Genomic DNA, 19,100 nt, shown 5'->3' on the forward strand with positions numbered 1-19,100 from the left:
TTTGAAGAAGACGGAAAATACAGTAATAGATCAAAATGTTAGGCCTTCGTTTAGCATTCTAGGATTTTCGGATTACATAGGTAGACGTGATATGAGTGGTGGTTGCCTAAAAGAATTCTTATTTGTTGTTAAATAACTTACCATCGCGCACAAAAATAAGTTAACAGTGTCAATGTTTAAATTACTGAATGACGAAGAGACTTTATTTCTAAGTGATATATCTTTAATAGGGGCGAATTACATAATAACACAGTGAAGTTAACATCAAGTCGAGAACAGTACCAAACGGTCAGTGGATTGCATTGTGATGCTTTAATTTTTCTATCATAACAACTTGATGTAATTCAGTTTTAATTACATTAACAGCTTCACTTGATTGTTGATAATATAATTATTACATTAGATTCAAGTGAGAAATAATTACAACAGTTGGTTATTGATTAGTGAACAATACATTGTGTTCTAGTTTTGGATGTTGGTTGTATCCAACCGGTCAAATTACAATGTACTAGTTAAAGCAAGAGACTCTGTATCGTCGTTTACGGTGGTCGACGTTAGGAGGTAATCAGCAAGAAGTCATTGGAGTTGAGCTACGGATTGATTGACACTCATTAGTAAAGCAAGTCTATAATATTAAGAGGATTTGAACCCACAGATAATCCAGTGTCACGCAGTCAGGGATGTTGCCTCGAAACTACTCAGATGGTGTTTAACCTTTTGTAAGACCGATAAATTACCAATAACTAATTCCATGCTGTTCAATCCTTAACAATACTCAAATTCTATCGACCGGGTAAGTTGTAATGTCATTAAACTACAAGTTTGTGAAAAAAACCCTAATTATGTACAAATGTGCTGTCTATCTGAATTATTTTTACAAAGTCAGATACATTTAAAGATGGCAGATGTATCTGCATACTATGAGGGGAACTTTTATTACTAAAATAAGCTGATACATATCAAAAACCATTAAACTGTTGCTGCGTAGTGAAAAACTGGACACCTGTTAGAAAACCATTTGACAATCTAAGTATTGTTACAAAGAAATAATTACTGAAATATTTACTTGGTTATTCTTTAATAAGTAGTAATTACTACCGCAAGCGGACAAGATCAGAAGTATACAGAGGAACAAAATTCAGCACTTACTTGAAATCGTATTGCTACAGCCCCTTTATTTCCTGCAGTTCCACCCAGTCCAGTTTTAACTGATGAAGTGGCAATATTTCTAAGTGAACCAGCAAGACGTTTACGAACAAATAAAAATAAACATACACCTACTAATTGAACTGATGTAATTAGTAGATAGGAATCTTGTTCATCAGTATCACGATTTAAATGGCGTTGTAAGAACTGACCCCAATCACGTTGATTAGCTGATGGTTTGGAACCGGCAACAATATTTGATGTAGTTAAATCAACAATTTCTTCAAAACCAATAGCAAATACATCCATTGGTTTATTTAATTCATCTGAATCAGTAAAATCAGGGCTTTTATAACCCCAGTTGACGTTTTGATTAACAGTTTGTGCTAAATCAAGCAACCAATCGGTAACACATTCATGTTTATGAGCAACACTACGAAAATGTTTACCGCCGTTTACATTCCATGTACCAACAAATAAGCGTAGATTGTGAATTTGAATAAATTCTGGATATCGATGTAAAATATTAGTCAACAGTATAGGTGTTGAATGAAGTAATCGTCTAGGTAGATATTGTTCTATTTTACAAAATATAAAAAACATAACAAAAGCAAAACAAAATTATTTTCTAAAAAATAATAATGCTTATACCGCTTTATTTGTAAACAATGAATAATAGAATGATTTTCTTGTTCTCTCCTGCTCAAAACCGATTATCAATTATATGTATAGACATATTGCGTAATGACCTTCAATTTTCTTCATTTAGGAAGAGCTTTCCTATAGGAAACTACTCTTATTTTACTAAACACAGTGTTGCACGTGAATTGAGGTTTAGCTATCAGCTTGTAACTATCACGCAAGTCTCGTATCCATCGTAGAAATAACAAGCGTTCAATCTCTACTGTATAAAGTGAGGAATTCCGAAAAAAAGCATTCACACGACGGATAAACATAAACACCAACATACGAAAGTAAGATTTAGACCTAATTCAAAAGTGAATCTTATAAATCAGTCGCTTGGTCTTAAGTTACAGTTTAGATAAAAGTGAAGAATTTGAATCCAACCATTAAGTCAATACCTTTTCGACTTCAACCATCGTTCTTTGAAACTAAAAATAACTGTCGAGTAATATAAAATGTTATTTATGCAAAATTCCTAATTCTAGTGAAGTACAAGTGATTGCAATATAAAATCTCTAAGCCACAAAATGCCCTGGTACGGCCAAGGGTAGGGAGAGTTAGCTCTCCCTCTCGAAATGCTCTCACATGGCCACGTGCATACAGTCACTGCCAGGGAAGTCCTATTCATTGCCTTCTCGTGGCGGAGGCACTGTTTACGAAATTGAGAGGATCAAAAGCGAATGTCCGAAGCTTTAACCGGGTCGGTGGATATAGAGAATCCACCTACGGGAGTTAGAAAACCCTGATTCCAAATCAATGGTGTATATGGGCTCCAAGATCCTGAGGGAACAAATGGCGTATGAACCAATTGTTGGCCACCGGCTACCATGGGACTGCACCTTGTGACGTTGCTCCACTACCTTGTGGACCAGACCTTTAGGTCGAAGGCTGCGGGCATGGCCCCCTAAGGAAACCACCTACTTTGTTTTGGCCACCCGGGCAGTATCTCAGTCCTCACATAAATCGAATGACTTGTGTGGCGCATATCTGTTTGGTGCCTCCTTGTACCAATATTTATATGTTTAAATAAATAAATAAAGCATAAGTCAATATCAATTCTGAACAAAAGTGAATATTAAAAATACCAGCTAACTGCTAAAGTAAGTTGTATAAAATTTCCTATGGCTGATGATACACAAACAAATATTGGCTTATGGGAATAATTATTGGATAAAGCCGGTAGATATCCTATAAACCTAAGTTTATCAACGGATATCATACCTCTAGAATAAATCGTCAGCTTACTGATAATATTATTCAGTAATATATTGATACTAACCATTCAACAATGAATGATTCCAAAGCTTTAATCAATTAAAACGAAGAAATTACCAGTAGTTTTACTTTGATTTGAGCAATCGAATGCTACCACGATACAGAATAGCTTATAATCCATAAAACACTATTTAATTGTTAACTTAATTGCATCAAAAACGGGACATGAATCAAGCAATCATATAAAATAAACAAACCTCCGACAAGTTTCATCCATCCTTGTAAACTGGAATTGGACAACAACATATGCATAGCTTCTTGTTTTGCACTATCGAAGAAACTATGCTGAATCGTCCGAACAGCTGTACGTTGAGCATCACGTAGTTTTGACCGTCCACTACCTAAAGCACCAGTTCCAGCGTACATTCGACTTACATGATCACCATTTTGTTGCCATAACTATGTCGTAATATAAAATATATGAAAGATTAGTAAAGACTAATTTTATGGGAGAAAAATATCCTAAATATGTGGCAGAATTTAACTATATTCCAATGAATTTATTGAGAAGATAAATCCCTTTACGAAATAAACTCACATTGAAGATCGAGTGAACAATAATAAGACAGTTACAAGCCTGAGAGTTACGTTTCTAATGCTTACTAAGAAAGGACATGAGACCTGATTGCTACTAAAGTGTTGTTTTCAATCTAATCAACGAGCATAGTGACAAATATCATGTGTTTCAACAGCACTTGTTTTCTGAAATCCCACCAAAACATTACTAAATATAATTACTCCTTCTAAATTCCAGCCAATCGAAACTATATGGTAGACAGAGGCATAATTGTCTCTCCGTTACACGATAATTTCAGATAAAAGATGCGTGATCAAGTTGAAACGCATGACTTGATGATTGTTTATTCTCATAAATTACTTGAAAAAATCATCAGATCCATGAGGTGTTTGAAGTAAGCAAGATAAAATAGATCTCATTATACTGATAACTCCAAAAACATAGTAAACTACTCTCACACCTACGTACAATTCAATATATGACAACAGTAGTAAAGTGCGTTCAACGATTTATCCATACAATTATAACATTGAGAAAAGAACCCTGGAGTGTTAGTTATGTTTCTTAAATTAAAAGGTTAACATTCATTTTTAAACCGTTGTCACTTAATTCGTTTTTGACAAGGAGGATAAACAGTGGATATATATGTGCCATCGTGACGAATTTTGAACTAAATAACCACTGATTCGTGATATTTGTTGCACAATAATCCAGAATTCTACACTCCCTTAATAAGGTAATGGCTTAGTGGTTAAGACATATGACGTACAACAAATTGGTCTCAAGTTTGAACTGCATTTCGCCAACTTTGATTTTAAAAAATGAGTATTATAACTATCATTCACAAAACCAGCGTAGTTGAAAATCGAATACATGAATTTGTACTTAGTCACATAGTTATAAAGTTTATAAAACATTAGCTGAGATAGTCCAAAAAACGAGTTAGATATTGTCTATACACTGGTATTGTAGTGAATGATCACTTGGTGAGGAAAATCAATTTATTGTTCTATGCAAAATTACATAAAACCTTTGTAAAATATGGGAATTACACATTAAATATATCATTTGCATATCTTCCTTCAGTTGTTATTTACATACTTCGTCATTCTTTCGATCCTGCTGTTATTCTGATTGCTGTTCGTTTTCCTTCCTCTTCATTTTATTTCACTCTTATGCTGGCAGGTATTCTACTTCCAATTCCTGCTATATACTACATATGTATGTTCGCATAAGTAGCACACACCATAGTATTACATTTTTCGGCACAAGTAAAACGATGTCTTCAAACATCAACGTTATTCTATTAGTGATAAAATATGTACAGCATTTTTAAATTGTTCAACTTGAACGAATATTTTATATTAGCATCTACAGTCTTGACCCTTAATGGACATTCAAATATTTAGCTAAAAAGTGTTTCTAACATAATAATTAACTTTTAATGAATACATATTAAAAAAGACGTTTTAATTATATCAACATAGATTTTATATTGTTTTTCTTTGAACGTATTTTCATTGATGTGCATACTACATGCATACACGTTCACTTAACAAATAGAAAAGAACTACTAATAATTAAAGACCTAACAAATATTAAAATACCAAATCGGAATAGTATAACACTAACATTAATACATTTCTCTGATTATTATTATTAGTTAGTGGAGTAATTTCATTAGGAGTGCACTCTATCGGTTCAACGAAACGAGTATCGTTCATTGAATCAATAAGCATAGGCATCTTCTTTTTAGGAGAAAAAAGTATTAACTGATGATAGTCGATCATAATCAACTCCTAAATAAACAGTATTAGCTATTTTACTAGGCTTATTTAAAATCAATCTCAAAAAGAAAATGATTAGTTCATGAATTTGATTTATTTGATACTTAGGTTTTGTGAATTGGTCTACCTATATTAGAGTCTATACACTTCATCCATTACTATTAGAAACAGAATTATATTTACTATATATAACAAAGCAATCCTCTGAATGCATGTTTGCCAACTAATCAAATATTATATATCTTCTTGATTAAAAACTAAATACTTATTCTCAAGACTGAATAATTTATTGGTTTGAAAACACCAATGATCTATTGAATACACTGGTAAAAACAATGATACAATAAAATTCATGAAAACAACACCAACGAATAAATTCACCTGCTTTATTCCATCAACAAAACGATTTATCACATTGTGTTGATCTTTAACATTTACACCAAGGCTCATTAACATTTTAGGAAGAATTATTTGAACACCGACAAGTGTTTCAATTGCATTTGTTCTATCTAAACAGTCTACACAATTTATTCTAAGCTAGAAAAACAAAACAGAATAAACAATATAAAGAAACCTCAGTTTTCTATTTAAAAACAAAATTTATACTAAATAAGTATATATAAAAAAATGATTAACGGAAGGAATTAAAATAACAGTAATTAAGACGATAAAATTGTGTACCAGAATGAAGTTCATCATCATGAAAGACTGTAAAGTGTAAAAATAAATGAAACTACCTAGAAATTCAACTCAATATCCGTAAATAAAATATTGTTAAGACTATTATGTGTTTAAAAAAGATTTCATATTTATATTTGATACTAAGCTTCCACAAAGCCAAATGAAGTTGTAGTGCACTTCCACTATAAAAACTACCTAGTGATTATGTATGAATTTTTAAGTATTAAAGTATTGTGGACAATTTTACACTCTAGATTATTTACATTAAATATATGGATATTATGAAATTGTACAGAGATCATAGAAAACAAGTGTTGTTTACAGAAAAACGTAGAGTTACTTGTTATTTTTATAACATCTTGTAAATGTAATCAATGTTTAGCAATACATTTTTATGAAGTGAATGTTGATCTCAATTTTAATACAGTATGACAATTACCTGGTACTCAAGAAAAACTTTGAACACAGAGTAATGATAATGTTAACCAATGAGATATGTAACAAGAAGTCCACATAGTATGCTACAATTTTTATACAAGCAAGCATCCAGGAAAACATGTCACTTCTGTATTCATCATAAGTAACAATTCCTGACAATAATATGACTTGTTTGCTCTCATAGTCATGTTGAACAATGTGTGTAGATAATAGTTTTAGCTTCAGTACACAGTGAAACACTAAAAACACTGAACTCTATTAAGTGATAATAATATTATTATTATTCGCAATAACTTATTATGAGGTCTCTGAAATCAAGCATAAAACAACAGTAAAGTTATCTGGAATCCTATCCAAACTTGAACTGTGTTAAGTTAGGAACACCGAATGTAGCAAGTATATATGTCCTGTGTAGTTGCAGGACTAGCTAGCAAGTTGAAACATCCGTTAAGTGACCTTAAATAAAGAAAACGAGCAAATACTGCAAAAATTGGTCGTTTGCACGATGAGAAACGTGTAGCATTAAGACACCATACAACGAAATGTACAAATAAAATTTCGTATACTATGATTAGTGAACAATTACATAAGCATTTTAAATTTGCAACGCTATATATTCAGTAACTTAAACAGCGACTCCATACTACCAAGTTGCTAAAAATGAAGCATACTATCGTGCTAAAACTCCACTCAATTTCATTCACGCAAAAAACCAGTAGAGTAAGTGATTAAAGCATTCAGTTCTCATTTAATGAGTTACAAGTTCGAACCCAGCTTCCTCAACTTTAGCTTGCACTGAGAAGTATCAAAAGCCTTTCCTGAAAAAAGTTATGGCCTAAAGCTTAGTACATAAACTTATGCTTGAAAAATGAGTTAGAACAAATACTCACACGTTTCAGACTTTTAAATCAGTCGAATAACTAACTGATAGACTTATTCTTATATTTATCAATAATTCAGCTAACATTATATAAGAAAGTATATTCAAATAATTTATTGGAACCATGTAACACTAATGTTCAATTTTTTATACACTGTTTTCATTAGTACAAGTTATTGTAAGTGCCATTATTCCAACGATAAAAAAATTCATATATGCGAATAAGGTAGGCATATAACAATTATGTTAAATAAGTTGTCTCTTTCTTTTACTGTAGACGAACTTGTTTTCTTCTACGTCAGTCTGGAATGATTAACACGTAGCACATCGTTCCTAAACATCAAATACGATAAAGAATAAGGAAACATAAATTTCAAAAAAGTTTTTGCGTCACCGGATTATCATCATTTTACTGAGCTAACTAAACTGTATTTAAATACATTGTTAAAAAAGAAAACAATTAGAACTGCGGAGCCATCAGTAAAATATTGTGAACTAACAGACTTACTGGAGTTGTAATCATTGGGTAAGAGATTGAATCGGCGTCAATCTACTAGTTCCGATATGTGGTTATTACGTAATATTATACCTTACAAATAAACTTAGTTACTGAGTTTGATTATCAATCGAAGTATTGTTAGTAATTTAAGCTTATGTTATCAACACTGAACAATCACTATTAGATGTGCGAATGTAAACTGAGTGATGCACAAAGTTTTATTCTAAAAGGTTCATAGCACGATGGAGAGTGGAAAAAGTCTAAACAAAAATTGATTAAGATATTATTCGACGATCACAAGTAATGATCGCAATACACAACAACTGACAGCTACTGAATGTTATCATACAGATTTATCGAAACACGTGATGGGACGTTGATTGAAACACTGAACAGTTTTACAAGATCACAATTCAATCCACCTAATTACCACAAAACCTAAATATGGATGAGATGTTTGTGACAATGAGAAAACTGTAAAAGCTAAAAGTTTGTTTTAAACGTTGTATTACAGAAAAATTACGTATTCGAGTCGTAATATGATGACAGCTTACACATGACACTAGTGCACAGTTTGATTATGAAAAGGATCCCGAACAAGATTAAGTTGCTTAAGTTTCCATAGTTGGATTCATGCAGTATTATGAGTACTCATGAGAAGTTGTTATCTGAGGTAACACCAGCAGATGGTGTCCGTTAGAAGGATACAACGCTACTATTCTTGTCCACAAGTTACAGATTTACTAATGATGAATAAATATAATATTATCGATAGTAATAGATACAGTCGGATAGAAAAAATAATCAAGAATTCATCTAATCCCTATTATTAGGTTCAGCTTATAAAATTAAGTCAGAGACCCTTGATAATGAAAGGTACCTAATAGAAATTGTTATCTATGAACAATATGGTTTGTACGATCCATCAACAAAGTTCAAATTTATGTAACCGGCTTGAAAATACACTTTTAAGTGAAAACTAGTGATACTAACCAGCTGTTTAGACCGAAATATGAAGGGCCGGAGTCAAACTTATAATGGTTGATTACGTGCTTTATGTAATGCATTACTATTCATGTAACAACCCCGATACTCACTTATATGTAAAATAACAGAGGGAAATTTTCCAAAAACAATAAAATTAATGGGTCTAAAAGTATTACAATCAGCCAAAATATTTATATTATATACAGTATTGAAAACAGAACCATGTAGAGATCATCATATAAAACAAATAACACTAAGAAAGGTAGTTCAATCTGTGTTAACTGAAACACATACAATCAGTAGAGATAAATAGTTAAATGTTCATCGGAAATTATGTTTACATTGAAAAACAATAATTCAGGTATAAAATAAAACAGGTCCGTAGACATTGGTTGGTTATGTTTTGAAATCTATATTATAGTGGTTCAATACAAAAATCGAGAAAAAAACAACCAAATTCCAATGTACCCTAAATTAAGTATAATTTCGACAAGGATGTTTGACTTATTAACTGGAATGATACAGATGGTACAATAGTATAGCGATTTTAAATTGCTACTTCTCCAAACAAAACACAGAGACAAGACCGAAAACAGAATGATGTTTTAAGTTACGCCAGAAAGCTATAAGTACACAAAATGTTTGAAAATTCAAACGGAAAAATCAGTTATTAATCCTAAAGTTGTTTTCGGCCACAGATTTCACATTATCCCATGAAATTATTCATAGTGCGTCAAGCTCACTATTTTTTAATCTCCATATCAAATTCAGGGAGATAGAAAATTAATATAATCAAGACGTAGTAACTCATAGTGTGAAAAAATCCTTACATGAAGTCGATCTATCAACAAAGGTTGGTCAGATAATTCCTGTGAAATCTAAGAACAGAAAATTATAAGTAAAGGCTTGTAATTACAGACAATATTGATAGATCCGCCCAAGATGTTCATATCCAAACAGAAACTGACCATATTTTTCAGTCAGATGATAAATTGCAGTTCTGAATATCAACAGTATGAAAAATATAAATCCTTATTAAGAACTTTATATGCGTTGAATAAATTAGTGTCTAGATGAATTCACTACTTTAGTAGATAGTGTTAGTTTTTGAGGTAACAGGCACTGAACCTAAGTTCCTAAGTAAATATAAACTATGGAATCCCAGCACATCTAGGTGACGAGCCTCAGGATAATTCTGTTTTCATCGTCACTTCAGTGGGAAAGCTCAGTACATATAACATACCAGGTTACGCAACACAAAGTGTAGAGCAGAGTGATAATGGTATACGAAGAAATGAAGGGTAAAATCAAATTTAACTATATTAATTAAAATTATCTTTAGTTTGATAGGTAATACATTATATAGTTATATTAAAAATTCATGTATAAGTATACTGCATGTTCAGTCTTTTACAATTAAAAATACATTGATGTGGTGTCACTTTAATTATGCTAACCGAACAATTTATTTGCTATTAATTTTACATTTACGTTCACACCAGTACACATAGCTATGAGTTATACTTTATGTAACAAAGCCAGTGATACTACTTTCCTGTCTAAATATAAATAAATAGAACTGAATTTAAATCTGCACATTAGTGATTATAATTAAAGTACTATTGTAGTGAACAAGAACACGAGTGGGGACAATCGAATGTATTTGACACTAAATACAGAGCATCTCACTAAAATCTGAGAACCATATAGTAAATAGTTAGTTTGCAAAATATTAATCCATCGTCTCAAACTTCACTGTTCCTTTTGCAAATATCAGTCCATTGTCTCAGATTTAATTGCACATGGATTTTCATACCACCTGCGTACCGTTTCCGTTCTTTCCTTATCCAGCTTCTGCTGAACTACATTCTATACCTGACCACCGTTATATACTACTTGTGTGGATATAAGTAACCCACACCACACTCGTCCCCCCTATAAAGCATCCTTTCTTGCGGTGATTCTGCTCGTCGTGCCACTTTCTTCTCCTCTCCGTCAAAATGTCGAGTCTGTGTCGCGCTGACCTCCATAGCTCCGTCGACCTGCCGGGGCATCAACATCCGACGCCTGCGCTCCTGCGGCCTGCTGAGCCATCTACATTCGATGTCCGCTCAACATCCTCACGTCCCACCGCTTGTGTGGATATCAGTAACACATACCACACTATGACCGTTAAGCCATTACTCCACGATTGCGTCAATCGTATGGTTAATTAAGGATGTTGTCACACAAGATCGAGCCCAAAACTTTTATTATTCCGTTACTATCTAGGAAGCAAAAATATGATTTATAAGGTTCATGCAAAGAAGTCAATAATTAATATACAAAAGGCTGGAATACTTACCACTCCAGTTTGACATAATTCTACCTGTTGACCATTTGCATAGAAATATCCCCAATCATCAATTAACCGACTGATCTGTTGATTTATCCATTCTAAACTTTTTGCACCTTTCGATTGTAATTCCGAATGATAATCAAATATAATATGGTGGATAGTATTCTTTTTTTAACAATGAAGTACACCAAACAAGTGACATTGAAAAAAGAACAAATGAAAGGAAGTAATGTGGAAAAAACTCTATAAACCTACATTAATTTATATGCATTATGATATGAAAATTCATCTCATTATAATCAATGCCCCGTTTTATTCATTTTTAACCACAGTGGTGCAATTAGGATGTAACGAAATATCTATGATTAATTAATGACGTGACAAAAACTTAGATTAAGTAAAAAAAGTAGATAAAAACAAGACAATCTATGGCAAAAACAGCATTAAATTTATTACTAAACAAATGATATTGATGATGGAATCAATCCACACAGAGTAGTTTGAAAAATTTAGTCCCTATATCCCTCTGTTTATATTAAAATAAACCGATAAACAAAGTGACTGATACGATTAAGGATATTGTTACAAACTGTAGTCAACAACTCCCAAATATAAATTCTCTGACGATAAAAATTGTTGGATATGTCATGTATGATTGTTTATCATTATTATAATATCTGTCAATTGTTAGTCAAAACAAAAAGTGTAGATCCTTCTAAAAAAAGATTGGTAATATCACATTATTGGATAGGAGATTCTAAACAAGCTCCACTTTAAATCCGATTATATTTGAATGATGGTCAGTAATGAAATCCAGAATGCATGTTTTCTGATATTTAGAACTGTTCAGCAGAATGTAATCTTCAAAACAGATCAAACTCAGTCTTGAATATTACCAATCCCTTACAAATAACAATCAATAACTATTTAGTTTTTTTTACTTTAAACTGTTATTAACTCAATTTAAACTAGTAATCAGGAAATTTCTGTAATAATCCATTCATTATAAATAAAATATTTATAAAGAAAGTATGAACTATCATGAAACAAAACTTACTCGAAAAGACGATTTTCTATGTTGTTCCTGATAGGCTTTACTAAGCATTGCTTCGCCTTGTTTACAACCTAACAAATTAACAACACCAACTGATCCATATTGTGATATTAAATTCATAAAATGACGTTCGAATGCACTCACTGATATTTCTAACGGTCGACTAAGTGAAATTTTATGTGAACCAACTTGTAAACCTGGTTGCTCCCAAAATAATGGAACTGTACCACGAACTTGAATATAACTACTGACTGAGTCACCTAAATAGATAAACTATCCAAATATTTTTCCAAAGAAATTTGAAAAAAAAACAAAGAGAGATATGGTGATGAAATTATGTATGAAAAACTAATGAAGTTTGATTTAAACTTACAATCTAGGAAGGGGAATTTGAAAAAAATGAATAGATAACTTCTTCGTATTAACGAATGATATTTTAACCAATAAAACGATGTAACAAATGTAAAGTACAAGTAAGCTAATGTTGTAAATTATTAGCTTTGTAAAATCCCAATGAGTAGAAAAATAAGATTTTCTGACGTTTCATGACCCAGTGTAAGCCACTTCATCAGAGAAGAAATAATAAAATTTTTACTCATTCTCTGAAGAAGTGGCTTACACGGAGTCAAGAAACGTCAGAAATTTCAATTTTTCTACTCATTGGGATTTTACAAATATATTAATTTACTTATAACAATCTACCCAATGCTCAATTTATTTGAAATTATCAAGTCAAACCTTGGTAATGATACCGTTAGCCAGTATTTTGTTTAAAAAGATAAAAACTCGATATCCCTTTCGCCATTTACTAATTATTAATTTTAAGTCATGAAAAAAATAGATTATGAACATTATAAGAAAACTAGTGACAAACGAACAACCACAACAGTCCTCTGGTATTTATTTACTAACGGACGTTAATTTGAATTTTATACGAACTAGGTGGCTTGATTGTATATTCCTTACTCATTTGTTAACAAAAATTAAATTTCATTTTGCCTCTTTATCGATAGTTATTATATCATTCCCTTCTTTTGTATGAATTCATTTTCAACACATAAATATTCATCAATCTTAACTAGTTTGTAAAATGATTTGTATCTTCTTCCTGTTTTATATGTATTTCTGTGCTATTTCGTAAGATTTGTCATCGCTGATTAAGATGTGCAAAACTTTGTATACAATTATAAGAGTTGATAAGAGGCCTCAAAATATAACGAATTCATTTTATTCTGCGAATCTTGTTCATACTTTTAAATTTTATCAGTAGATCAAGCTGAATGAAATAAATTGTTGTTTGACTAAATTTACTTAAATGTTTAAAAAGAGTAAAACAATAATAATCAGGATAACAGTAAGTTACAACCGTTTTCAACGAAACAAAAATAGAAGCTAATAGACGGATCAAGTGACATAAAGTAATATTTTGCTTATCTCGTAGAAAACCAAAAATGTAGGTGCAAATGTAATATAAGAACGAGTCTGTGCACATGATATCTAAATCATCGATAATCGACTATTATCATAGTATAGACACCAACTAGACAGCCCATAGATATGCTCAAGAATCAAAGCTAATATTCACTAAATTCATGAGCTGGGACATTATGACATTTTCACATAATTTTGTTCTCATCACCATTGTACATCAAAAGAAAACAGTAATCTAACACGAATGATATCCTAGCCATAAAGTGATAAACGTACGTTCCTTATGTATACCCCTATCCTTAACTTCAATATTATTCAGTTATTTGGTTATGCTCTAGTGATCACATGCACGATATTCGTACGAAGGAAATATGGAATAGTTGATATTTCTTCATAAAACTTTCTGCATAGCTACCACAATATTTCAGGAGAAAAAACGATGATAAACAAGAGATCTAGTGAAAGATGGACATGTCACATGTTCAATAAGTTATCGTACATTATTATATAACAACACCAACAGCATAACTGATATGTTAAGGGGACATTTGGCCTAATGTCATATCTAACTTTCATTAGAATCTGAGTAACCTACGAAATCAATATTTCCTGATCGCTTATATTTCAAATGATTTTAATAAAGAAATAACCCATTATTCCGGTCTTATCTTTGATCTCAATTCATTCTAGAGTTTGAGTTATCCTGGTATTGTAAACAGTTATCAATCGACCATGTCATCGCAATCAGCATTCTATAAATTTATTTTGACAGTCTTGCAACCGTTTATTAAATCATAATTCGTAAAAATAATAGAACAACTCCTTGGTTAATGTTAGCGGGACATAGACTAGATTAAAGCATGCTCAATGCATGATTGCTTTGGTGCACGCTGATTGGCTAATTCTTATCCAATCAGCACTAGTCGATAGTTGGAGAATACTCTGGAATCTTCTTATGTAAAAACTATAAATATACTGACGTTTTTCCTATTGTGCTTCTGGCTTGCATCTTGCTTCCATCTAACCTTGTTATTTGAAATATAATCTCTTTCCTGTTCAACCGTGTTCTGATTTGGAGTCTCGTCGAGTGAATCGGTGTCCAAGAATACTAAGCAATAGGAATAGCTGGGTCATAACCGTAAGAAAGAGAGTTATAACAGTTAATGAAACATTTGTGTGGAGTTTCAGTGCTTATCATACGTAAAATTGATCTTGGATGGACACTTTGAAAAATTACCCACCTGTTCTGTTTCAACAAAGTTAGCAACATCGCCACAATCATTTATCCCGCGTACATGAAAACGTGTACCAGGTCTCTGAGCTGACACTCTTGATACGACACCAACTCGAGCTTGACCAGCGCTGCAATAGACTGTACAAACCTCGAATCCACCACATATTATGGATACCAACCAATCACTAGGATTGATTCCAGCTCGTATCAAAGGTCCCATCAACCCTTTGTTCCACAGAAAATTTAGTCCAGTATCACCCCGAGTGTATATATCACTGGAAGTCAACATTTCATCACCCAAACGACTTCGATTTTGAATGTTAACAGTTAAATCGAATGGTTTCCCATCAATATTGGATCGGGCAAAGTAAAACATTCCCGATGACAGCAGTTTTCGGAGCTGTAAACAAAAATGATACCTAACAATTGAGAATTTTACCAAGAAGTATAAGGACTTTCAGAAAAAATTAATTGTATCAAAGGTGGGCAAATCAGTTATTAGATGACAATTAATGTTGTAGCTAACAGTGACTTCAAGTGGTATAAAACACTAAACTACAGCTTATTAGTTGAAAACAATGGACATCGCTGATGTAGTTTGCTGATGAATACCAATAAGAACTTTTAGTAACAGGACCTCAAGCAGTTAACACAGAATAGAAATGGCTAACTAACCAAAAATAAACAGTAAAACAATTGTGGGTTGATCCATTCCTGATGAAAGAACTACAGAAAATTTTATATGAAAATGAAACGCTGTTCAGTATTTAACGACGCAAACTTGATAACTGATCACCTACAGCTGCTCATTTGTTTAGTGCAACGTTACAATATGCAAATAAGTACTGAAATTTACAATATGCTGTATCGAACATTGAAAAATATCAAAGACTGTTGCAAAATATAAAAAAAATTAAGTGAACACTAAATCCAAGGGTTTTTCTGAAATTTAACCATCAATGTTTTTAACTGCATTTAAGTGGGCTGCCGAAGTTATAGGATAGTAAGGGGACCTGTTGTTTCATGTGGAAAAACGAGATCACTTTAACGGTTGCTAACATTCAATAAACCAGGATTGATATTTACGAATGATATTATGCTAGTTGTACACCAACAAGAATCCGAAATGAATTCTAGAGAATCAATTGCGTTTAAACAGTAATTATACATTGCCAAAAAGTCCACCACGTGAAATATTGGAACGTCGAAACGGAGATAGTCAGTCAGTCAGTAACAACGTAGAACTTCGTACGCATGTACATCAGTTCGAGTTGCCACACCACATTAGCACAGAGATGCAGTGGTCGATTAAAATCCCGTAGTGGTAGGGGTAATAAGAGTATAAGCAGTAATCAGGAAAATTAGGGTTTGGAGATGTTACTTAAAGAGTATAATACAGTGAAATAAATTTGGGAAGAGGAAAAAAGGGACAAGGAGGAATAAGGAGATCAAAATTTGGGAGAACACAAAGAGTGGATGCACCTGCACCATTGCAAACGATTTCGAGCCATGTCATTCAGGGTCTCTAACCATCAGTTGCTATCATCTCGCGGTCCCCAACCAGGTAGTCTACACCTACCGACATGACTCAGACCACTTGTCAGTGACTTCATGGACTTGTGCCATAATTTGGTCTGGCTGCCCCTAGCTTTCTTCCAACCTACTCCACTCATACACCACTGAACATCGCACGTCGAGGCAGTCGGTCGTTGGGCATACGTAACACATGTCCAAGCCATCTCAACTGATGAAGTTTCACTACGTCATCAATTGGTTTGCCATCCTTACCTAGTACCCGTTTCCTAACAACTGTGTTACTTACTCGATGGTCCCAGGATATACGAGCAATATTTCGAAGACACCTATGATCAAATACTAGTAACCTACGAATATCCTCTACTCTTAATGGCCATGTTTCACTGCCATAAAGTAGGACGGAACGAACTGCTGCACAGTAAACCCGTCCTTTGGTTGATAGACGGATATCTCGCCTACGCCATATATGACGCAAGTTGGTAAAACCTAGTCGAGCCTTCTGTATCCGTGCTGAGATTTCGTCACACACTAGACCACAAGGGCTGACCAGACTTCCAAGATAAGTGAAGCGGTCGACACACTAAATTACTTCACTCCCTATCATTAGTTCGGGTGTCAATGCAACCCAATCCTGAAGCAACATTTTGCATTTCGAGGGAGAGAATCGCATCCCGAACATGCTTGCATTGTTGCTTAGAGTGATCAGAAGACTCTGCATTTTGTCAGCGTCTTCACCAAATAAAACTATGTCATCAGCATATTCTAAGTCAACAAGCGAACCTCCCGGTAGAAGTTCAACCCCTGGAAATTTAGATGAGGAGAGTGTTATCTCTAAAAGTACGTCAATGACAAAGCTGAACAAGAGTGGAGAGAGTGGGCAGCCCTGACGAACACCACTTGAGGTAATCAATTCTGATGACAGTTCGCCATAAGCTCTTACTCTACCAGTTGTGTTCGAGTAGAGAGCCTTTACAAGGTTAATGTACTTCTTTGGTACTCCTTTCAGTGACAAACACTGCCATAGAACCTTACGATCAACAGAGTCGAATGCCGCCTTAAGGTCGAGAAATACCACGATTGTGGGGCGTCTGAACGTATGTCTGTGTTCTAGAACCTGACGTAGTGGGAATATGTGGTCTATACAACCACGTCCAGGTCGAAAACCAACCTGATTTTCTCTAGTCTGCTCTTCACGAGCTTTAGTTAGGCGTCGAAGTATTATTGAAGCTAATATTTTAGACACTATATTTGTCAAACTGATTCCTCTGTGATTGTCACAAGAGGACTTTTGTCCTTTCTTATAGACCGGCACAATCAGTGATTGAGACCAGTCAGATGGAATTACGTCCAGTTCCCAAATTCTACCTAAGACCTCGGTAATCTCACTGCTAATACTGGACCACCATCCTTAAAAATCTCAGGAGTAAACCTGTCAGGGCCTGCTGCTCTCCCTCGTTTCAGATTTCCTATGGCTTTTTCAACTTCGTAAAGAGACGGAGGACCTACATTAACTTGCCATTCAGGTTGACTGGAGATCGTGGGAAACCAAAGTGTGGCTGAAGGCCAGTTGAACTGATCCCTAAAGTGTTCTGCCCATCGATCCAATCTCCTGGATTGAGAATGTATAATATGTCCATCTTTCTCTGAGATTGTTTCGCTAACAGTCGGTTTCTTAATACCGGTTTCCTTAACAAGTCTGAATGATTGTCTGCTATTACCTATTGCCGCTGCCTTTTCCATCTCTCTTGCTTTCGCTACCCACCACTGTTCACGATCATTGCGTAAACTTCTTGTCAGCTTGCGCTTAAGCTGACTCCGCTCTTCATTATGTTCAGAGCCAGGTGGAATGAGTTTCCGAGCATCTATCAGTGCGATAGATGCTGCTGAGATCCAGTGTTGCTCCCTAACCTTACGGGTTACCGTACTAGCAGATATCACTGCTGTTTCCACAGCTTTTCGGATATCATTCCATGCTGCCTCGGGGTGGGCATCACATACATGACTGCCTAACTGTTTTCCTAGTTGTTCCTGAAATATACTCTTAGCTTGACTATCATTAAGTAGGGCCCTAAGAGGTTTACTTGCAGCGTCTTTCCTACGTTCAGTAAGACGCAGACAGATACGCGGTCGTACTACAGCATGATCTGAATCTAAGCATGTGCTCCAGAATGAGCGACAGTCTTTTATCGAACCCCTCCATCAGTGGCTGGTTTTTCCTTATGCTTAAAGTTAGTATTTGCAAGAAAGAGGCGGTTATCTGAGCATAGCTGCAACAGACGGTCGCCATTATCTGTTCTTTGAGCCACGATGCTATAAGATCCACCCAGGTGTCTTTCCCTATCGCTTAGTTTACCTACTTGAGCATTAAAGTCACCGGCCACTATTACTACATCCGAGCGCCTAGCTTTTCGGAGAAGGTCGGGTAGCTTTCTGTAAAACTCATCTTTTACATCATCTACGCTGCAGTCAGTGGGAGAATAGGCAGAGACGACGAAGAGGCAACGACGAGTGTCCCTATCTTTTCGGATTCTTACTGTTCCATTCAGTCGGACAGCGCACAAACGACTGTCTACTGGGATCCACTCTAAGAGAGCTAGTTCTGCCCTAGGACTC

The 19,100-nt window shown here is 34.1% G+C and overlaps 1 protein-coding gene across 1 annotated transcript in view; it reads right to left on the reverse strand.

The window, feature by feature from the left end:
- SYNJ1 (Synaptojanin-1) overlaps positions 1-19,100 on the reverse strand; it is a 64,219-nt gene that overhangs the window by 37,252 nt on the left and 7,867 nt on the right. The window contains exons 2-7 of the mRNA XM_051219339.1: positions 14,959-15,351; positions 12,290-12,559; positions 11,239-11,397; positions 5,791-5,946; positions 3,303-3,504; positions 1,150-1,724 (exon numbers count right to left, since the gene is read on the reverse strand). Coding sequence (XP_051066607.1) covers positions 1,150-1,724; positions 3,303-3,504; positions 5,791-5,946; positions 11,239-11,397; positions 12,290-12,559; positions 14,959-15,351 — 1,755 coding nt within the window. The remainder of the gene's footprint in view (positions 1-1,149; positions 1,725-3,302; positions 3,505-5,790; positions 5,947-11,238; positions 11,398-12,289; positions 12,560-14,958; positions 15,352-19,100) is intronic.

The sequence above is a fragment of the Schistosoma haematobium genome, chromosome 4 (assembly GCF_000699445.3).
Source record: "Schistosoma haematobium chromosome 4, whole genome shotgun sequence".
Classification (NCBI taxonomy): Eukaryota; Metazoa; Platyhelminthes; class Trematoda; order Strigeidida; family Schistosomatidae; genus Schistosoma; species Schistosoma haematobium.